Consider the following 23,903-nt stretch of genomic DNA (forward strand, 5'->3'; position numbering starts at 1 on the left):
GCAGACAGGAGAGAGGTCATTTCCAGTCCGGGAGCAAACAGCTTTCTGAGTTCAAATTCTCTGTGGCAAGTTCAAACAAAAACCTCCAACAGCCATTTAGTCATGTGACTAAACTGGTCTGACCACCTCTGTTTTTGTATTCGGCCATTTTAGCAGTCAAATTGGAATGCGAGCTCCTCCGCCCTCAACGAGTAATGTTAATCAAAAGTCCATTGTGGATTGAATGTGTCATGGCATGGTATTTTGTCCCTTTTAAGCACTGTCTGTAAATATGCAAATGAATTTCCAGTCAAGGGTCTGGTGTTTTTTTTAAAGCAAGTTCTTCCTTTACTCCAGTAACAGTTTAAAAATCAAAGTTCATGTGGCGAAATTAATGTGCCTCATTCTTGGCAGGTGAGGGCCTGCATGGCACCTCCACACCGAGGGGAATGAAATGCGATTTGAAAAAACAGTGCATTTCATTAAAAGGTTTGAGGGAAATATAAGATACAGAAAGAAAAACCAGGCTTTTCTCTCATTCATTTCCATTCATTCATAAATTTTAAAGCTTATTAAAATTGTCTTTTCTGGGTGCCAGTGCTTCTTTAATTTCCCCTTTTTTGGCATCCAGGAAACATGTGGTTCTTTGGGGAAGCTTTTCTTCAGTTTGCCCATTGCCATGACTGCCAAGGGTCTTGGTTCCTGCTTAATTTTTTTTTCAGGAGCATTAGTAATGGGTGGGTCTATCCTGAACTGTCAGTGCCTTGCTGAGTCATGCAAAGGCTTTTGAATTCAGGGGATGGCTGGTTCCCTTTTTCTCTGACTGTAGGTGAGGGTTCTTTGTTCATCTCCCCTTTGCTCTCTGGGACATTTCCTGCCTGCAGGTATGTGTGCAGATTTGACTGCACTCTCCTGTGGCACTTCGACGAGTGAGGCAACACCCTCATGGTTTCTGTGCCCCCTAGAGGTCTCTCTTTGTCTCTGAGGTTCTGTAAATGCTGTTAGCAACTATGGTGGGGTGCTTCTAGAGTCTGCATTGACATAGGAGGACATGGGGTCTAACTTTTCACATTATCAGGGTCAGCTGACTGGACAGTAGGGGTTTTCATCCGGGATTCCTCCCCGACTTCCTTTAACCTGCCCTCTTGGTCACTTTTTCCCCTTCTCTTTAGAAACGTTTGCCAGCCATGTGCCTGCTTGTCCCCTTTTGTTCTCGGCGGGTGTCCCTTACAGTTCATCAGCCCTTGGTTGGAGGGTCCTCCTGACACCGGTACAGGACTTAGGGATGCAGTTTTCACTGTAGGTTGGGGTTTCCACTCAACCTGGCACATGTGGCAACTCCTGCAGTACTGCACATCTTTGTGGAGTTTTGGCCAGTCAAGCTGCTGTCTTATGCGGGCTTTAGTCTTTGGCCTAACCATCAGCCTCAAGAAAACGAACATCATGGGGCAGGATGTCAGAAATGCTCCATCCATCAATATTGGCGACCACACTCTGGAAGTGGTTCAAGAGTTCACCTACCTAGGCTCAACTATCACCAGTAACCTGTCTCTAGATGCAGAAATCAACAAGCGCATGGGTAAGGCTTCCACTGCTATGTTCAGACTGGCCAAGAGAGTGTGGGAAAATGGCGCACTGACACGGAACACAAAAGTCCGAGTGTATCAGGCCTGTGTCCTCAGTACCTTGCTCTACGGCAGCGAGGCCTGGACAACGTATGCCAGCCAAGAGCGACGTCTCAATTCATTCCATCTTCGCTGCCTTCGGAGAATACTTGGCATCAGGTGGCAGGACTATATCTCCAACACAGAAGTCCTTGAAGCGGCCAACATCCCCAGCTTATACACACTACTGAGTCAGCGGCGCTTGAGATGGCTTGGCCATGTGAGCCGCATGGAAGATGGCAGGATCCCCAAAGACACATTGTACAGCGAGCTCGCCACTGGTATCAGACCCACCGGCCGTCCATGTCTCCGTTATAAAGACGTCTGCAAACGCGACATGAAATCGTGTGACATTGATCACAAGTCGTGGGAGTCAGTTGCCAGCATTCGCCAGAGCTGGCGGGCAGCCATAAAGACAGGGCTAAATTGTGGCGAGTCGAAGAGACTTAGTAGTTGGCAGGAAAAAAGACAGAGGCGCAAGGGGAGAGCCAACTGTGCAACAGCCCCAACAAACAAATTTCTCTGCAGCACCTGTGGAAGAGCCTGTCACTCCAGAATTGGCCTTTATAGCCACTCCAGGCGCTGCTTCACAAACCACTGACCACCTCCAGGCGCGTATCCATTGTCTCTCGAGATAAGGAGGCCCAAAAGAAAAGAAGAAAAGAAAAGAAAAAGAAGTCTTTCATATACTGGCATGTACAGCCACTGTAGTCTCGTGGGCCCTTCTTAATATTTCTCCCCAGTGTCTTTGTGTCACCACTAACTGGTGAACTATTGCTCACTCCTTGCTCTCAGGTCTGTGAGGAGAACTCCATTTCCTCATCAATACCTCATTCTTTAAATAGTAACAATCAGGGACTCCCTCTGCTTCACTTTCAGACTGGGCAGCCTGTGCTAACTCTTGCAATACTGAGTCGGCTCGCTGAGCCTCAACTAGGGAAAATCCCTGGATCTCCTAACTTTCCAAAGGAAGTTTCGGAAAGGCAGACCTCATTGTCATCTGCCTGCAGTGCCAATGCAGCCTTCTCTGGTGGAGCTGGTTTGATCACGGCCTGATCCACTACACATTCAGGAAACTGCAGCGAACTGTGTCCTGCCACTGCCCTGTCTCTCTGACCTCCTGCGGTCTTTCTTTCACTACTGGGGGTGCTGCCACTTGCACGCCCACAAGATCATTACCTAGGAGCAGGTCAAACTCGTCCAAAGGCAAACTAGGGACAATCCCTACCGTCACCCGTCTCGAAACTAGGTCGCACTCCAGGCGCACCCGGTCTACAGGCAGAGGCATACACTGCCCTCCAATACCATTCACCACCCTTTTGTTGTTCACTGCACTCTCTGGGGGAAAGGCCAGGCCTTTTTCCAGAAAAGGGATCTAGTGACCCCTGTGTCACTGAGAATCACTATGAACTTGCTTGGCCCACTCGAAGGGTATTGTGTTACTTTCTCTTCAAACACAAAACCCTGATAACTTTCAGGAATCCAAGTAACTTTTCCTGCATTGGCCATAGTAAGGTTGCACTCTTACTGCAGTTAAAGCCACAGCTTATTCTGTGCTTTCCATCAGGGTCGCTTCTTCACTGAGCAGGTGTGCCCTGATTAACCCAACAGGTTTTCCCTTTAGTTTACAGCAGTCAGCTTTTAAATGCCCTGCCTTATTACAATGGAAGCACACAGGTCTCCCGGTCTCACTCTTGCTCACTGTACCTTCCTTTTTGGCTGGAGGAGGGTTCCCTGTGTCTCCTGCTTTCCTTTCTCTCCAGGACTGCCTGGGCGGAGATCACCTTTCCACCCTTTGTCCTTTTCAGGTTTGTGAGGGTGATTAGGAAAGGTTTTCCCTGGGAAACCGCCTTATAAATTAAAGCGAACTCATCGGCCAGAACAGCCGCTTGACAGACTCCCTGAACTCGCTGCTCCTCTACATGGGTTTTTCTTGAGAATGGGAGAGAGTGTTTAAATTCCTCTAACAGAATTACTTCTCTGAGAGTCTCATAGCTGAGCTGTATTTTAAGAGCTCAGCCACTAGTCAAAAGCTAGCTGCCTACTTCTTTCAAACTCCAGGTAAGTTTGATTAGCTTGCTTTTTCAGGGTTCTAAGCTTTTGACAGTAGGCTTTACGTACTAATTCGAGGAGAGCATTTTTAGTCAGTTCACAATTTGATGAACTATCATCTGGCAACAGGGAATAAACCTCATGGGCTTTTCCAGTTAGCTTGCTTTGTATTAAAAGAGACCAGGTCTCAGCTGGCCCTTTTAGCTGCATTGCCAGTTTCTCAAAAGACACAAAAAAACGTTTTCACATCTTCCTCATTGAATTTTGGGATTAATTGAGTGAGTTTTAGCAATCTTGCACCCATCCCTGAATTGTGCTCCTTCATATTGGCCATGCTTTCACTGGGGTACGCTGTCGCCCCCTAGTTAACTCAAGCCACTTCAGCTCTCTGTCTTCGGATTCTTTCTTGAATATTCTTTCTCTCTCTCGCCTCTCTCTTTCTTTCACCTGTCTTTCTGTTTCTTCACGTTCCTTCTGGAAGGCTCTCTCTTTCTCCCTCTCCTGCCTCTCTCTCTCTTTTTCCTCTAATTCAAGTTTCCTTTGTTCCGATTGTATCTTTGTGAGCAGTACCCTGACTGGGTCTGTTTCTAACACTGCTTCTACTTCTTCAGATTCAAGGAAAACATGGTTGGCCATTAGCCTTAGGAGTTCAGACTTCCTAGCCTTGCCATGTACAGTGATCCCACACTGCTCAGCCATTTTTCTCAGCTCCTCCATAGACAGTGCTTTTCACTTATCCCAAGTTACTTCACCCTGGCTTGGAGAGCTACTCGCTTCAGTTGCTGATGTGTTAGTATTCAATCACACACAACCACAAGAAAGCCTGTATTAATCTTGCTCTTTTTTTTTGATTGGAAACAATTTGGCTTCCCACTTCCAATTTCTCTCGTTTGCCTGTGGGTAAAATCCCGGACATTAGCACCCAAATTTCTGTTACGACCAGGTGAGAAAGGTGTTTGGGTTCCCTTTCAGCCTTCACCTGGTCTTACTGTAACAGGGTTTAATTTTAAACACACCATGTTTTTTAGCTCCCCCTTGATGAATCCTTGTTCATCGCTTTCCAATTATAAGGCCAAGAAACCAGCACAAACAGGCTTTCTTAGGTTTAAAGAAGAAAAGTGAAATTTATTAAAACTTAAACTTAAATTCTAATTTGGTTAACACCTATGGATACAGGCCGTGTCCCACGCTAGTATGCATACGCGATACGCACATGCAAACAGAGACAGAAAAGAGAAGTTGGAGAGGTTTGAGGCAATCTCTGAAGAGGGTTTTTTTTTACTGTGCTTCGAGCTCACTGTAGTCCTTGCTTGTAGGTAGATCTTGCTTTTCACTGGGGCCCAGTATTGTTCTTAAACCTTTGTTCACTGTAGGAGACTTTTCTCTCCCGGGGTTCATATGTCTTCAATGGATTCCGAAGCTGGTGAGAACGAGATGAGAGCAGACAGGAGAGAGGTCATTTCCAGTCCGGGAGCAAACAGCTTTCTGAGTTCAAATTCTCTGTGGCAAGTTCAAAAAAGAACCTCCAACAGCCAGTTGGTCATGTGACTAAACTGGTCTAACCACATCTGTTTTTTGTATTCGGCCGTCTTAGCAGTCAACCTGGAATGCGAGCTCCTCCACCCTCAACATCTGGTAATCAAAAGTCCATTGTGGATTGAATGTGTCAGGACATGGTCTTTTGTCCCTTTTAAGCACTGTCTGTAAATATGCAAATATATTTCCAGTCAAGGATCTGGTGTTTTTTTTAAAGCAAGTTCTTTCTTTACTCCAGTAACAGTTTAAAAATCAAAGTTCATGTGGCGAAATTTTTGTACCTCATTCTTGGCAGGTGGGGGCCTGTATGACAATGGGCTCCTAGATTTTTTGACGCTCCACTGAAGACCTTCATCGAGCAGGTGCAAAGGAGGAAAGATGTCATCTATCCACAGTGGCGAGGAGACCCTCCAGACAAACTCAAAAGGCAGTGGGACCAGATAGCTGTGATGGTCAATACCAGTTATCTAGCCCTGAGGTCCTGGTTGCAGTGCTGCAAGAAGTTCAATGACCTCACAAGAGTTGTCAAGGCTAGTAAATGCATCTTCAATTGCCATATCTTATTAATTGCATAGCTGACCTCACACACTGCTCAGTGTACCACATCCCAATCACTCACCTACCAATAATCTCTATCAATCACAATGCATGCGTAGCATTCATAACTTCACCTCACCCTCACACACTTAGCACTGCTGCCTTACACCCACATCTCAAGCTTGCACACACTGCTAGCTATTCATAGAATGTTTTCAAGTTAGTTTCTTAGGGCAGCACATTCTGGAGCTAACCAGCATTGTATTGTGCAACGAGATTGGATTAATTGATGACCTCATAGTGAAGGCTCCCCGAGGTAACAGCGATCAGAATATGATTGAATTTTGCATTCAGTTTGAGGGACAGAAGAATGGTTCCAAGACTAGTATATTAAACTCAAATAAGGGCAATTATGAGGTCATGAAAGCAGAACTAGCTAAAATGAACTGGCAAATTGGAGCAGCCATAGCTGAAACTGTGGCCAGTGATGAGGCTGATTCTCCTCCTCACAACCTACTTCCCCCTCATCCCACAATCTCTTCTAATTTGCAAGGTGTTGATGGTGTAAGCAAGCATCTCTAGTGTTCCCACCCCCCCACCTTCCACCTCCCCTCACTTCAACCCTGCTCTTATGCCTTTCTCCTTTCAGTTACCCAAGAACTGCCACCTGGTCAAAAAGTGGTGGAAGAGAAATACATGAAAGAGCAGAAAGACAGAAATGATAAAAAAACATGGTAACTCGCTCTCTCACTCATAGCCACAAGCTCAGATACTGACACTGTGTGTACTTCAAAAGATAGGTTAGAGGTGGGATCTGCACATGGTGAGACACGCAGCACAAGTGGCCTGCAGCCAGGGCAGGAGGAACGGACAGTGTCATCTCATTGCAGGACGAGGTGACACATGAGTTCTGCTGCAGAGCACTCAGAGGAGGACCTTGATGGGGCGGCCTACAGTATAAGATTGATGGATATGCACAATGAAATGCTTGGCATATTGGCAGGCCTGCCAGAAAGCCTGCAGATAATGTCAAGAAGCATGGAGGAGTCTCCACCAACTTGGCACGAGGCCTTGTGCAGAGCTTGGAGTCCGTCCTCTCCAGCGTGGAAGAGGCAAGAAAGAATAAAATGTATTCAGCTCTCTTGGAATAAAGAGCCTCAGTGACCTCCCTTATTCAACAGTGGACAGCGAAGTGGGAGATGTTGCAAATGTCATCTGCTCCAGCCTGGAAGGAGCCAGAAACACAAAAGTTCATGACCATGGTCACCTTCACAGCCACCGGCGAAACTGTCCTCGCCCTGTTCTGAGGTTGTTGTTATGGTTGTTGTTGTGGTGGCAGATTTCAGTGAGGGCATCCTTAGTGAAAGGAGACATCTGAGACATCGGGCTGGGTTGTCATTTTGGAGGTGGGAAACAGGAACTGGGTCTGGTTTTGGGACAGAAACCTGCCTCCTCTGGGAAGCTGATTCAGAGGTGTAATTTTCAAGTGGAAAAACTCTTACTTGGTATGGAGATGGGTTTCCTGTCCTCCTTGAGCCAGGGGGATTGAAAATGGCAGTCGGTCAGATCAAGCGTGGGGCTCGTGTAGACTTCCACAGCAGCCATCAATCACTTAGGTTGATGGTTGTACTGAGGGAGAGATCTGCTTTCCACAGCATCAGAGGGAAGTGAGATGTCACAGGGGAACTGGAGGCCTGGCACTAGGGGCAGGGCAGACCCTCACTTCATCAATGCCCACCTGGGTCTAATATTAGTGGCCATGAGTACCGAGATCCTCTTCCCAGAGGGTGGCAGGAGGATGGCACCTCATCGTGCAGCAGGGGCACCTCTCTGGTGTTATCCTCCTCTGCCCCCTCTTCCTGTCTTACCTCTGCTCCTCCCACAATGAGCTGTCTCATTCCAGGGCATCACTGTCCTCAAGGTTCACACCTCCTTGGAGGGTGATGTATGGAGAACGCAGCAGACTACCACAATGACTGAGACCCTTGCAGAAGGGTATTGGAGGGCACCTCCCGACCCATCCAGGCACCAAAATTGCTTCTTCAGAAACCTGATGACCTGCTCAATGGTTGGCCTGCTGAGTTGGTGGCATTGGTTGTTTCACCTCTAGACCTCAGTCTGGGGTCAGTAGCCATCTCTTCAAGGGATTTCCCTTGTCCCTTGGAGCTAGCCATACACTTTGGGGGATGGAGTGAAGGACCGAGGCACCCTGGACTGGCGGAGGATGAAGGAGTCATGGCAGCAGCCAGGAAAGTAAGTGCAAACATAGAGGAAGCTTGTGTTATGGTTGTGGACCAGTTGGATATTGAGGGAGTGCAAGCCCTTCCTATTGATGGATCTCACTGGCTGGTCGCTGGGTGCCTTGATGGGCAGATGGGCTCAAGTGATGATGCCCTGCACCTGGGAGAATCCAGCGATAGAGGCTGAACCCAATCCCCTCTATGCCAGCGCAGGCCATCTGTGTCAAATTGGGTGTACTTCCCCATCCTCCTCAAAAGGGCATCTGTGACCTGGCTGCTAGACTAATGAGATGCTGACTGCGAGATGCCATCTAGATCCACAGCTGATCCCTGGAATGACCCGGTTTCAAAGAAGTTCAGGTCGATGGAGACCATGATGGCTGCAATTAGGGGACTACCATAGGGACCGTGAGGTCTCAGGTCATTGTGCATCAGAGAACACAGGACCGAGACCATCTTCCTGGACAGGCACAGCCTCCTACAGCACTGACGCTCTGTCATTTACAGCTAACTGACTCTTGGGCTGTGCACCTGATGTCATTGTCCCCTTGCAGCCCACCTCCCGCTGTGCTCCTCTGGCCTCCTGCTGTCCAGGAAGCTGCATCTGCTGCAGCTCATCCTGGCTGCTCTGTCAATATCTGAACTTCCTTAGCTGAGTTTGTATGTTCACCAGGCCTTCCCCTGCCAACCCCAGCTGCCCCTGTGATGCCAGCAGTCTCACGTCCTTCTCTGGTTTCCTGTCACTTACAATGAGAAATTCAACTCTTCCAGCTGCAGCAATAACTACACTGAGACACATCTGAAGCTGCTGAGCTTTATTTGCTGTCTCTGCTTTATTTCAATCAGTCCTTCCCATTGCCTTCATGGCTCTCCATAGTGTTCACATCTTCACAACTCTATGGCGTCTTTCCTGTTCCCAGCCTTCAAAAATTGTAAACTGATACTGACAAGCCTGTTAATGAGCTCATTAATGAGCTCAATAGGCACTTAATTGGTGGCGTGCACCTGACCCATTTCCTCACTGCTGGTGTCCCTTTAAAAATGGTGCCGCGTTCCAGAGGCAGCAAGTCCCAATGCTGACCTCCATGAATGCGATCTACAAATTGTTTTCGTCTCCGTTCCTGCACTCAGGGTGTTCTGAAAATCTGGCTCATTGCTCCTTGTTGAGTTCAGGTAGGAAAATTGCTCGGATATAGCCTTCTGCTGATAGCGTTTCTCCTCCTCTTCCAATTGTCTGCCCTGCTTTCTGTTGTTTCTACTCATTCTCCCTGTCATTCTGCAGGCTAAGGGGGATGCAAACGACTGCACCCATATCTGGAACCAAATGATCTGTGCAGATTCCTTGAATTCAGGACAAAGTCCTTCAGCACATGCTACATCACTCTCTGTCAACTTCAGCACCTTTAAAAACTCTGGAAACCGGCAAACATTTATACAATTGCAGCAAGAGCCAGTGGAAATGAATCAAATGCTAAGCTGCAAGCAGTTGATGATTCCTTTAAATAGTGCGAGTCATGGGATCCTTCCTGCTGTTGAACACATGGTCAGTTGTGTAAGGTTAAAAGAGGACATAGATGAAGTGCTAAGCTCCAAAATGGCAGTGCTGGTGTTAAATTAGTATCTTTATGGAAATTTACCTCTATTGTCTCTTGTAGCTAGAATTTGTTAAAACATGATTTTTTTGTTAATTTCCTCCACACCTCTCTCAAAACAATTAGGTCCCACTGCAGTATGGTACCTAAGGCTCTGATAGATGTCTTATATCTTGTGTCAGTTGCAATTCTCCATATTCCAGCCTAATGTGAGCTCTGAGCCTTTCAGTTCTCTCCACTCTCAATTATTCAGGGGATCTGTAAGCAGGCAGAGGTGGAAAGCAATTCTGGGACATGCTCAACCTTATCCTTGCCTCTGCACTATTTTCCAGTGGCTGGTCTTCTATGGGGCAAACAGCGTCTCATCAAATTGATGGGTGATTGCAAATGCTAGATATTGAAGCCACCTATTAAGTTCTGGCATCCATCATTAAGATTTTGGTGGAAGGATACCTCAAGCTAAAAACAGTGAAGGTACCTGTGCAAGAACCCTCAGAGTATTGCAGTACACAGTGCATAGATCCCATTACTTCAAACCAAAACTTTCCAGTTTAAAAAAAATGCTTTGATCGGGCGCTCACTGGCTGCCTCTTTTCCTCAGTACCGCAAGCTCCCTATGGCTGCCACTGCAGGTCTGCAGGCTTATTCCAGCGGGGCTGTTCGGCAGAGGTGAAGGAGCCTGCCTCCAATATTTTAGTGATTCCGGGACCAGAAATATGGTAGCATTTGGAGATGGGGCATCTGTGGAGCAATTGAAGTGCTGCCTGGCCAGAGCTGTACCCCAAATTAAGGTCTGATTTGTACAGGCTATTTGATTAGTGAGCCATTGTTGCCAAATCCTCTCCTGCTCTCACGTAAATTCAGCCACATGCAATCTCCAATAGGAGTCATTGGGTGGTGATCGGGACTGGGAACACTGGCTGACTTTGTCCACCCCTGTCCAGTCCTAAGGCACTGAACTCAGTTCCAGGGCCTCAACTGCTACTCCAGCTGAGATTAACAAAGCTAGCAAAAAGATTCCTTCTAAGAACTCCTTAATTGCTTTGCACCTATTCAGGACAGTGAACCTAATAAAAGCCATTGCGAGGTCTTGGCAAAGGTTATCATAAAAATCAAAGAAAAAGGCAAAAACTTCCAATTATCCTCAAAAGTTTTGTCATGAGAAAGGTGGATAAAAATAGCACCAATCAAATACTAAAACAAATGCTCTCTCAAAAAACATGTAAAAGGGCAAAGTGACACTGTTCTTGAAACTTCTAGTTGAAGATAAGAACTCTTCAAAATCTTCAGATTTTGGTAAAATAATTCTCTTAAAAATGTAAAATTCAACAACATTTTATTTGTCTGAAGTATTCCTACTAGAATATGACTGTGAATAACAGGATATAAAGTCTATAAAATGATATCTACAATGTTCATTTCCATAGTCTTGGGCGGTGGATCAAGTATTATAAATAATTCCTAATCCAATATTAACCTCACAAAAACAGATTATCTAGTCATTAGGACATTGCTATCTGTGTGAGCTTGTTGTGTGAAAACTGACTGCCGTGTTTTCCTAAGTTACAACAGTGACTACATTTCAAAAGTACTTTATTGGCTGTAAAGCGTTTTGGGACTTCCTGAGATTGTCAGAGGTGAGATATAATGCAACTTTTTCTTTTCTTCATATCTTTTGGAGCAATATTTACTTCTGAATCTGCACCTGTGCAGTTCCGTCATGCATCAATAGATCAATATTTCATATCTTTACAAGTGACTCATCCACATCCAAATTATCTGAAACATATTACCTAATCATCACCTCATGAAAACAGTGGTGATGAGGGAAAATGAAAAAGGAAATCAAAGCATGGTTACTGATCCAGAATCAAGGAGAAATTCTGTGGCATTGAGTGGCAAGATGATATCACACCTTTGGAAGAATCCTGCTTTGGATCGCCTCTGGATAGTGCCAAAGACTCCAATAACAAAAAACGTGGCAACAAATCCAACAGGTGCTGAGTGGTTCCAGCATTTCTTGTTTTTATTTCAGATTTCCAGCATCCGCAGTATTTTCCTTTTATTATGGTGTGGTGATGTGGTGGTTATAGAAAGGCAGGTGGAAATCCCACCTGTTGGCCTTGTACCATCTGCTACTGCATGCCCAGAACATGCAGCTGAAAGACATCAGCTGAATAGAAATAAAATGATTTTGAAGCTGTTCAGTCTGGATTTGCTTAGTTGCTCAACAAAATGTCAAAATCAGTTAACTTTATGCAATTTAGGCAGGAACAGTGAATGGAAAAGATTGGCATTATTTTGCACCTCATATAAATCAACACACTTCCTTCTTAGAGTTCTGGGCTCTGTTATGAGTTCTGTGAGAGACAATCTACAGTGACTATTGGGACAATAGTCCACCTCCACTGGAACTCACTTGACATTATCTCCACAATATGATCCTGTGGGCGATCTTCTTTAGACAGGACCTCCCAAAATTCTGTAATTAGCTCTTTTTAAAAGAAAAATCCTGTAAATAGATAATATGGGAGGTGAGGGAAGGGGTGGTAAATTCTGTTCAAGGTGGAGATCCAACAGGTTGGATTTCCACCTTCCTTTCTATAACCACCACATCACCACACCATAATAAAAGGAAAATACTGCAGATGCTGGAAATCTGAAATAAAAACAAGAAATGCTGGAACCACTCAGCAGGTCTGGCAGCATCTGTGGAAAGAGAAGCAGAGTTAACGTTTCGGGTCAGTGACCCTTCTTCGGAACCCCATGTCCTGGGCCTACTGGCAGCTACCAGGTGGCAGCCTCAGGAAGTAGCAGTAAAGGAGGCAGAACAAAGGAAAATCTTCCAGGGACTTGACCAATATCTTCCCGCCACCTCTTACTGATGGGGAGGGGGAAAGAGTGAGCACCGGCAGGGGAGAGTTCCGAAGAAGGGTCACTGACCCGAAACGTTAACTCTGCTTCTCTTTCCACAGATGCTGCCAGACCTGCTGAGTGGTTCCAGCATTTCTTGTTTTTACATCACCACACCAATTGTCTTGGGTCAGGGTTCATTGCATATGCATGGCAGGTTCCCAGTGGGATAGGTCGAGAATCCTGGAAGTGTAGCAATGGGAGTGTCGCTGCAGCACCAGAGGAGGTGTTGAGGGGCATTAAAGGGGCAGACGCTTGAGGGGGCCAGAGAAGAATTTTCCATAGTATGTTTCCTCTTAGTAACCCTGGGTTTTTTCTCTGTTTTTTGCCCCTCCCACAAGATTACCTGGCTATGGGAATGAGTGGAAATTTTTTTTTATGCTGTGGTCATCAATGTGTGGTTGATGGACCAGCTGGTCTTTTCCAGCCTGTTAAATAGAGGCACTCCAAATTATCAGGAGAGCTCCAACTAAAGCCCTCAATTGAGATCAAAGCCTTCAGCAGGGAAGTCTCTGGAACTGGCTGGAGGGAGAACAGGCCACTACCAGGCATTCTAATTTGACTGGGGAATACTGGGCTTTTACTAAAAACAAAGTGCTGGTAATACTCAGCATGTCTGGCAGCATCTGTGGAGAGAGAAACAGAGTTAATGTTTCAGGTCGGTGATCTTTCATCAGAACTCCGTAACTCTGTCTCTCTCTCCACAGATGCTGCCAGGCCTGCTGAGTATTTCCAGCATCCTCAGTATTTTGCTTTATATTAGGTTCTTACTGCTGCTGTCCTGGGCCTACTGGCAGCTACCAGATGGCAGCCTCAGGAAGTAGCAGTAAAGGAGGCAGAACAAAGGAAAATCTTCCAGGGACTTGACCAATATCTTCCCGCCACCTCTTACTGATGGGGATGGGGAAAGAGTGAGCACCGGCAGGGGAGAGAAATCTTGGTTGAGGGGATGAAATGGACGAAGTCCTCACTGCCTGAATTTTCTGCCACTTTTGGGCAGATTCAGGGAGGACAATTTCCTCCATGTTTTTAGTTTAACAAAAAGCTTAAATATTAAAATTTATTCCATTGCATTTATTTCTATATTTAATATCATGTGTATTTAATTAGAACTGTTCAACCTGTTTATCATTAGTAGGCATGCTGAGAGGTCACATTAATTTCATGTTCATTATCAATTGTTTTACAACTGTTATTTTTTCACATGGTTAATCAGGAGTCCTCTGCTTCTAAATCCCAATTCATTGACATGCACTGCAAACTTCAGATACCCACTATTTCTATTTTCTTTGATAAGAAAAGTCTGTTAAAACTCTTTGGTCAGAATCTTCCAGACATAGGAAATAATTGACAATCCAGACCATTGCCGGGTCCCCAGCGTGCTGGCGTCCGACGTCCGCACAGCGTTGCAATCTTATGGGAGGCAGCCAATTCCGCGTTCACTGTCCAATTAAGGATGGTGGGTGGGACACCCAATGACAGGGTCCGCAGCACTGGACAGGCGGCAGCCCCATCAGGAGAGGTGGTTGCTGCTGAGGCAGGTAGGTGAGGCTCCTCAAAATGTAGGTGTTCTCGCATGGCTGCAGAACATTTCTAAAAAAGGCCCAGAGGTGTTAAGATCATTAGTATTGGGGGGAATCCACAGGAAAGAATGTGACCATGACTGCGACTGTTTAAACCTTGTAGCTTCGGCATTGGGGTTTGATAGCCCTCCAACTTGCTGCTGGGAGGCCACCTCCATGCAGTTTCTGGGCCCCCCAGACTCAATGGGGGCCCGTCTGACACTGGGAAAGTTCAATGACCGCTGATTGGGGTCTTAATTGGATCGATTAGCTGCCCGTTTCTGTGGAGAAAGCTGCTGATTCCCATGGCAGCACAGTCCTGGGAAACTCACCCAGGGATGGGACAGCATCAGGGAACCGTGCCAATAGGGTTTTCTGACACTTTCCCGCCCACCAACCCCACCATCCACCCCTCCAAACCAACGCCTCCAAAGCTGCCTCCAAGGTGGCAGGAAGATTCCAGCCTTTGTGTGCCAGGCTGACTCGACTGCTTACAATCACACTCATGAATTCTGCCATTTCATAGCTTCTTAGTAGTTTGTACAGTGCTAGTTGCACACACTATCATCAACTCACATATCGGGGCTAAACTATTTGGCACAGTTTTTCTCAGAAAATGTTGACACTGAGGTATTTATTTCAATTGTGATATTTCCCAACAACTGAGAGAAAATGTAAATTATTTAATTTGAATGACCATAGCAATACTTTCTGAGCTCTTGTAATATATTGAGAAGCTAACTTCATTCTTGCTAATCAAATGAGTAAGATGATCAGTTTCTCATTCAATATTAATATGATAAATCGATATCGTATTCGTAGATTGCTTTTAAGTATATAACAAAATTAAATTTTCCCAATTCATTCAGAAAAGTCTGCTACTCGTTCATTTTCATTTCATAGGGTATGATTGTCAGCACCATCAGGGATTGGAGCATAAATTAATATTTACTTTTTCGAATCTGTAGAAAAAAGGCACAGCACTAATCCAGATTTTAAAGAATGTCCACCTGATTTTAGTATGCCAATAAGACCAATTTAAGGTAAAAACAACTACAAGCACCTAAAATGTGGCAGCACTGCAGGAAGGCAGGAAGCAGATGGACTGACAGTGGCTGTGTTTTCACTTCCACATATTTGATAGTTGGAGCCAATTAGTCTATACTGGAGGAGGCCTTAATATATACTGCACACTGTTTGAAATTAATAAAATTCAGCAATAAGCTTTTAAAAAAAATAACTATGGGAATGTATCCTTTTGTTTGGAGGTACTTGTTTTGGTATCTTTTCAGTATGATAAGGAGCATCCCACATTAGTGGTGCCCTAAAAGGGGCTCATGTTGTGATGATTTTTGTTTGGTGACCCGAGGGCAACCCAGTGTTACCCTTATTGGTCCATCAAAAAAAAAGACCTAAATGGGCTTTAGAATGATGTATCAGTGTATGAGTTTGGACATTTAGGGATGAACCTTTCAGTGTCAATGTTTCAATAAAGCAGCTCTTCAGATCCAAACTGTTGAAGTCAATCAATCTGCAAGATGGATTTGCAAGCTAATAGTGAGCTGCTGAAAGGTAAAACAAATTCAGCTATAACAAACCTAGCTCTGTTCTTTTGTCATGTAATGCTATGTTATTGGGCCGGAATTTGCTGGAGTGGGGCATCTCGCTGCGTGCCCAGTTAGTTTGATGTTTTCCTGCATCCTTCAGCTCAATGTTTCTTTGTCCTGTAAGTTTCTGGAAATGTAAGTTGAAAATGGAGCAGCAAGGTCAACAGGGCATCTGGGATCTTGGTGAATGTAGTGTTCCGCCAATCTGTTTTGTTGAATGATAATTTTCTTTGGCTCACTGACTGGAGATCTGAATTTTCTTTTGGAAGAAATTTAAAAAGAACATTTAAAACAGGATGACTGCTGGCAGCTTAAGATGATCACCTAGTTTGCTACACTGTATCCTACTTTGCAAAGAAATATGAGGAGGGAGACTAAATGTCTGTGCATTTTCCAGCAAGAACCAAGATCCAAGAAGTTTAAAGGAACTACCTGTTCTTTTCAGCAAGCAGGAAAATACAGCTAACTGCTATGTTTGAATGACTGTCATGTGACAAGCCCCTCCCCATCTGTGGTTTTAAGCTGGTGTTTTCTCTGCAGGGAGCCCATCTCTCTCCCTCTCTCTCTCCATTCCAGCTTGAAAGCTTTCAAATCCTGATTGTTGACTGACCACCTTTGCATACTCTGGCTACAATCCGAAACCCCGTTGGAGGAAATCATCCACATCTCTATCTCTAAGAGACTCACCGAACTGGTCATCTACCTTGTCAAACTAAAAGCCTCACTGAATTCAGCTAGAAGCCAGCCGACTCACCAAATGACATAGACTGTATACCCTTTGTTACGACCAGGTGAGAAGGGGTCTAGGGGTTCTCTCTCAGCCTTTGCCTGGTTTAACCGTAACAGGGTTTAATTTTAAAAACACCGTGTTTTAGCTCCCCTTCAGTGAATCCTTGTTCACCACTTTCCAATTGTAAGTCAAAGAAATCAAACAGGTTTTCTTAGATTTAAACAAGAATGGTGGAAGTTTATTAGTCTTAAACTCTAATTCGGTTAACGACTACGCATATGTGATGTGACCACGCTGGCATGCATATGCGAAAAACACACATGCAGATAGAGACAGAAAAGTAGAAAAAAATAAAGGGAAAAAGTTTGAGCTCAATGTGGAGTCATCGGTTGCCAGTCAGTCCTGCTATTTGTTGGGGCCGAGTTCACTCTTGAACTTGTTTCAATGCCGGAGTCTTTTCTCTGTTGAGGTTTACGTGTTTTCTGTGGGTCCGGTAGCTTGGGAGAAAGCAAGAGAGAGACAGCCAGGAGAGAGGCTTGCTTGTTGCAGCTTCAGTTGCAAAACTGCCTTCTGTTCCTTTCTCTGTGTCATAAATCAAAAAACCAAGTTGGCCAGTAGGTCAGTCATGTGACTAATTGGCTTAACCACTTCTGCATTCGTGGATTGTAGTTCCTGGAATGCATAAGGAATGTGCTTCCTTACATCTTCAATGTCTGGTGATCAAAATCCATTTGGGTTAATTGGATCAGGGAATAGTCCTTTGTCTCCACAAGCAGCGTCTCTTGCTTTACAAATGTCCTTCCAGTCCAAATATCTGGTGATCTCTTTAACAAGTCATTTCTTCATTTTAGCAGTAGTTTAAAATTAATGTTCCTATGACGAACTTAATATGCCTCATTCTTGGCAGGTGGGGGTCTGCATGACACCTTTTTCTATGGACTCTAACCCAACCAATCTATCTTTCCCCACCCTGTAACCTATTTGTGTGTGTGTAAACCTCTAGTGTGTGTGTGACAGGGAAAGTTGGCACATTGTTTATTATGTTATTAGTTTGGTTTAGGTACAATAAAATTAACCTCTTTTTTTGTTAACTCAAAAAAACCTGTCCAATTAGTTCTTGTTATGATCATAGCAAGTAAGCAATCAAACACCTCTGAATTGGCCAGTACATCCAATTTAAGAAGGAATTTAACCTGTTGTGGTCTAACAAGGAGAGGGAAAAGAGGGAAGCCCTTCAACCCCTCCTCACTTGACCATAACAGTAGGGACCAATAGCGTATCTCCTTAACTATTGAGAAATAAACAGAGGAAATACCATTAAGGTGGGTGAATTAAAGTGAATGAATTCAATTTCAAATCTTGTACAGAAGGAGAAATCAAAAGAGGGAAAGAATGATTGGAAAGTCGAAAAAATGAGAATGTAAAATTTTTGAAATTTCCATCAACAATTCACAACCTTGAAGGAATGAGACTCTGCACTTTTAATTGTTAACTTTCGGAACCAGAGAGGTTTTTTGGCAGTCAGTATTTATTGTTAAATTATACATTGTTAAAAAGGTACTTACACTATTAATCACTAGACTTAACATTCTGTGACCAGTTTAATGGGAAATTAATGTACAAATGTGGCAACGTCATGAAATTCATGGGGAGGTTAAGGGCTATATGCCATTTTTGGGAAGCTGACTGTGGAGTAGCACAAATAATCCAGCAACTTGTGGCGATTCATAATTCACAGGGTATCTCTTCCTCACCACAAGTTGTTGGCTGATTTATACATTTATAATAGTTGTTGACATGCTGATACTTCTTCAGCAATTTCCAGCCCATTATGAATCCTAAAAACAATTGCTGGCAATTTCCTTGTGGCAGTGGCAATTAGAACCATAGAAAATTTACGGCACAGATGGAGGTCATTCAGCCCATCATGTCTGCGCCGCCTGAAAAAACTAGCCGCCCAATCTAATCCCACCTTCCAGCACCTGGTCCATAGCCTTCGGTGAAAGATCAATAGAAACCTCGGATGGACAGCATAGACTGGCTTGTTGCTGGTCTATGCCAAAATATGGCAGCCAATCAGGAGATCCCAAGAGAAAATACCTGGCAAATGTAACATAAGAACAACAAGGTGTCATAACCTTCTAGCGCCGCAATTTTCAAGTCCCTTAGTGAATTTGTATCTTTTTCTTAATTAGAATGATATTCAGTGGTAGCATAAAGATGACCTGGTCTGATGCTGGAATCAGCTAAGATCTTCACTGCATGTCTCCAGTCAACAAAAGGTGGCAGTGTGATTACACAAGTCAGCATTCTCTGTATAGCTGAATTTAAGTTCAGATATATGCATCACTGTAAAAATTGCAGGACCTGAGTCAGTCATAGTGCCACTGTAAATCTAGAAACTAATAGCTACAGAATGAATCTCTCCTTATAATGAATCAATGCGCACTGAAGCCTTCTTCCAGATACTCAGTGCTGAGCTATTGTGCACAAGTAAATGTATATGACATGTTGTTTTATTATGTAAAGAACAATTTGTACCCATAAAAAAGCAAGAAAAAAAGCAGATCACCACAGTATCAAAGGGTTTTCAGAATCCAGGGTTCAAAGGCTTACTTTCAGATTTCCACATTTATTTGGTGTGCAGCTGAGCACCCCTTGCCCATTCTGGATGCAGTGATAGATCAGAGAGTATAAGTTATAGTGATGTCACATCGATCAGATCACTGTTTCCGCAATTGCAGGAGATGCAGCAGTGATTACAAAGAGAGATGTCAGTAGTTGTGTCCCAATTCCTGCTCGGAATCCTGGTGCCAGGTTTTACAACCCTTCTGAGACTTGACTGCTGCAAATGAAGAAAAATCTATGTAATATTAAAGCAGCTGCTCCGTCTGTGATTCAAGCCTTACAGTCAGCACTAGTAGTTCAGTCATAAAGAAATACTGAACCTCAAGCAAGGTACTCTACATAAACATCAAATATTAATATATTTCTTAACTTTTTTTACAGAAAAAAACTATAAATTTGGCCAAAGAGGCAAGTGATATAGTTGGTATTATACAAGCCAGCATACAAACACACACATGGAATATATAGTGTACACAAAGGAGAGAATTTACTGAGTGTGGACTGGCAGAGAGAATGTTGCCAGTCTCCCCCACGAATGGAAAATCACAGGCACCACACTTGAGATTTCCTGGCATGTCATAGTGACGAGTCCTTAGGAAAATATCTCCATAAATTTCTCCTTTAAAAAATGTCTAAGTTCTGCTTAGTTATTGACCCTGAAATGAAATCACAAGAAGGCAAGCTTTGACATGTGTGATATTTGAGAATGTGATTTCATTAGTAAGTCCTTATTATGAAGAATAACAGGCATTCTCCTACTTTCTGCTAAGAGAAAGATTTTACCTCAAAATCATCACAGATAAAACACCTTTAAAGCATCAGTCTTTATTTATATAATGTAATGCAGATGGATGAGCTAAAGTCTTTATTTGAAATCTCTGTTATATGGTCACTCAGCTCCAATATATTGGATTTTTCCATGGTCTAATCTTATCAAATCTATAAATTATGGTAGCCAATGTTTGAATGGGAGGGTGCTGTTTGCTTACATTGCTGCAAAAATTTTTAAGACTCTGCGAAAGATCTTTTATGTTTGCCAATTCTGCATTGCAGAATGACGGCCACCTCAATACGGGAGAGGGAAACAACAACATTGTCTCTCATTCCCTAAATGAAGAGAATTTCTCCTCACCTTATTCAGTTGGTGACATAGACCAGACTCACCTTATTGGGAGATGGAATTAAGTTGTGTGGCACAGCTTTCCGCCACTCCATTCCCAATATGGGCAGACTTATCTTCTAATAGGAGTCCAAATGTTAGTTGTTGCACTCTGAGACAGAAAGTTGTGAGTTCAATTCTCGGTTATATAATGTAGACTGACGCTTCAATGCAGTACTGAAGGAGTTCTGCATTCTTAGAAGTGGTACAGTTGAATGAAAAGTCAAGTCAAGCCAAGGCACCGTTTATCAGTTCAGGTATATGTTAGAGATCTTGCAGCACTATCTGAAGAAGATATCCAGGCCAATAGTGTTCCTTTGACCAATACAATAGATCAACCAGTTGTCATTTCATTCCTGTTTGTAGGACTTTGTTATATAAGTTTAGAGATACAGCACTGAAACAGGCCCTTCAGCCCACCGAGTCTGTGCTGCCCATCAACCACCCATTTATACTAACCCTATACTAATTCCATATACCACATCCCCACCTGTCCCTATATTTCCCTACCACCTACCTATACTAGGGGCAATTTATAATGGCCAATTTACCTATCAACCTGCAAGTCTTTGGCATGTGGGAGGAAACCGGAGCACCCGGAGGAAACCCACGCAGACACAGGGAGAACTTTCAAACTCCACACAGGCAGTACCCAGAATTGAACCCAGGTCGCTGGAGCTGTGAGGCTGCAGTGCTAACCACTGCGCCACTGTGCCGCCCTAAAAAAATGTCTGGTATGTAACTGTACTTCACAACAATTCATTTTACACTAAATAATTTGGGATATTTTTGAGAGATGTGATGAGGTACCATAGAATGCATGTATGTCTTGGGTGAGATTAAGAATGAGCACTGAACACAAATTTTAAAACTCTACAAGTTATTACTGAGCCAGAATTTAAGCTATTTGGAGAAGTTTGAACTATAATTTGGACCAGTGCTGATTCCAAATAGTCTGTGTATTTTAAATAAAAAATGGTGATGCAGATGTAAGGAAGGACAATTTTCCAGTCAAGACTTCATCTATGTCTACAATGGTATTTTTTTAAGTTGTAGCAAAAGTTTCTCCCAGGTTTATTTCAACAGTAGCTGTGGTGTCTATGAGAGACCGACTTTGTTAGATATAAGAAAACGGTCGTACTTTTATTCATATGTTGGGAATTTAGTGGGGGTGAGGGAAAGTCAAGGTCTAGGTTTTGTTATGCTTTAGGGGAGTAAGGAATGTCTGTCCAACTTCCAGTCAGCCTAATGAGATAGAGGGATGAGCCTTGAGGAGTTCCCTAGCAGTTCTTAAATATTTTCCAGCTTTTGTTGGTGAGTTGCCTAATTTATTCCTGTAGTTTGGAATATCCACATTTTGCATAGTTAAAAATTCAAATGCAAACGCTATTGGGATTTGAAACAGTCTAATTTACAGCATAATGTCTAACAGTGTAATTACTGCATCAAATGATCTGTTGAACTTGTCTGTGGCTGAGGAACTCCCAACCACAGGGCATATGCAGCTGTGTCCAGGAGGTAGTTAGTGAAATGGATGAAAAAATATTTGGGGAAAATGGATACAATTAGATTAAGAAAAAAATGAGAAAATTATTTGTAAAAGGTCACAGTATTTTAGTAAGAGTTAAACATATTTGCAGTTCACAACACTTATTTCAGGTTTAAAATAATTCCCTATAAAATTAGAATTAGAATTAGAAATTACATAAGTAAATTAAAACAATAATTTACAATGCTGTTGCCTCAATTTTAAACTTGTGTTACAAGCAATGTCGACTTGGCTCAATTTGTAATGTATGTTGCCTCTGGACCAGAGGTCTTTGTACATGCTTTCTAAAACTGGATTTGAACTCGTAACCTAGGCTGGCATTTCATGAGTATCTGCATTGTCAGAAGTGCTGCCTTTTGGAAAAGATACCAAAACCAAGTTCCCTACTGTCTGTGACAGTGTCCAAGTGGACACTAAAAATTGCATGGCATCATTTGAAGAAGGGCAGAGAGCTGTCCTGGCATTCATTTCTCTTTTAACCAATGCCAGCAAAAAGTTTTCATCCCATTGTTGCTTGTGCGATCTTGGTGATGCAACGGAGCTGCCCCTACACAATAGCAGTTACTGCACTTGAAAAATAATTCATCATGCTTTGAAATGTTTTAATATAATAAGGCACCATACCAACGCAAGTATTATAATTACTTGCTTATCACACAGTGGCAATATCTATTATTTAGTCTCAGTCATAAAATTCATCCTCTTCTACTAGGAGTCTGAGAAGGAAGAGTTAAACATCTTTGCAGTGCACAACAAGAATACGTCTTTGCCATCTGATCAAATCTATAAAATAATCATGCGACTTTACTATAGAATCAATTTTGTCTTAAAGATCGTGTCTTTCATGTTCTGGAAAAATATAAAATGTTAATGATGCTCGTATTTTCACTGCCTGTTTATTTTTCAGGCAGACCAGATGTCTGGTTTTCACATACGCTCAGTGTTGTGTGTTCCCATCTGGAACAGTAATCATCAGATCATTGGTGAGTAGAGACACCGATATAAATTTAACTCTTTTTTCCCCCCCAAAAAATGACCTTCCTGCTGATTTCCTCCTCAGCGTGTGCACCCGTGACACCGGGCAAATCTGAATAGTCTTTGTTAGTAACTAGCTTTCCGTCAGATACTGTACACAAAGCAAATGTGCAAGTTTAGGCAGCACTTCGAAAACATGATGCAATTTTCTTTGTTCACTTTTAAAAATTTCTGCACAAGAACATTGGCTCCAGACAACATCCAGAAATAATTAGCCGTTCCTCCAATTTAGTGGGGGCGGGGGGAGGGGTGAAATGTGACTGTCCTGGTGGCTTTATCTAGTAACTCAGCTGCTCAGACCAGGAAGATGCCAGGTTTGTTTGGTGCAGATTTAGCTGATTGAGCCTGAGTGGTGAAATTGACATGAGCATCTCTGAATAAGTTGAAGGCTTTGCTTGGAATTCCTATCATAAATAATATATTCTAATTTTATACACATAGGTAACTAAGTTTTTATGAAATGTGGGAATGTCATTTAATACTGTGAATTATTTTTCCCAACATCACTGCTTAAGTGGAAAGAGATCTTAAACTGATTATCGTCTACGAAGATGAAGGAATCACACTTACACAAAATGGGCAGTCAATAAAATGTGTGTACAAATATAACACAGCAAAATAGACTTGACAAATTGTTATTAGGAGCTTCTACTGTGCAAGGCTGGATTTCCTGAAGCTTCTGTTTGAAGTCTGCACTGCTTAAATGTTTTTCTGTTGGTAAGTAAAGGATTGTAGTCAGTTTGCACTCTTTTTCATGTTGAGTAGCACATCACTCCTGATAATATCAAACATTGTTCACATAGTTGCCTGCACTTTCACTGTAGCCTTTCGGATGGAATTGAAATTTAAAGGACAACAGTATTTTCCTTACCATTGCAATTAATCTGGTTTGTCACAGTTCTCGTCATAGCTTGTGCTATATATTCGTATGGCGAGGGAAGCAGTTAAAGTTCAGTGTTGAGGTTAACAATCATTCAATGGCTTCAGCTGATTCATTGTGAATGGTTGTGATGCCACCAGGAATGGATCTCTCAGGGCAAGAGTTCAATATGTGGGTGATGGTCTGACTTGGATAGCCGCAGTCACAATTTGAGCTGGTCCTCATATTCCACCTGTGGAG

General features: G+C 43.3%; 1 protein-coding gene across 3 annotated transcripts in view; it reads left to right on the forward strand.

Moving 5' to 3' along the window:
- pde11al (phosphodiesterase 11a, like) overlaps positions 1-23,903 on the forward strand; it is a 401,215-nt gene that overhangs the window by 206,967 nt on the left and 170,345 nt on the right. For all 3 annotated transcript variants that reach the window (XM_068058983.1, XM_068058992.1, XM_068059001.1), the window contains exon 7: positions 22,656-22,731. In XM_068058983.1, the coding sequence (XP_067915084.1) occupies positions 22,656-22,731 (76 nt within the window). The remainder of the gene's footprint in view (positions 1-22,655; positions 22,732-23,903) is intronic.

Source organism: Heterodontus francisci, chromosome 2 (assembly GCF_036365525.1).
Source record: "Heterodontus francisci isolate sHetFra1 chromosome 2, sHetFra1.hap1, whole genome shotgun sequence".
Taxonomy (NCBI): domain Eukaryota; kingdom Metazoa; phylum Chordata; class Chondrichthyes; order Heterodontiformes; family Heterodontidae; genus Heterodontus; species Heterodontus francisci.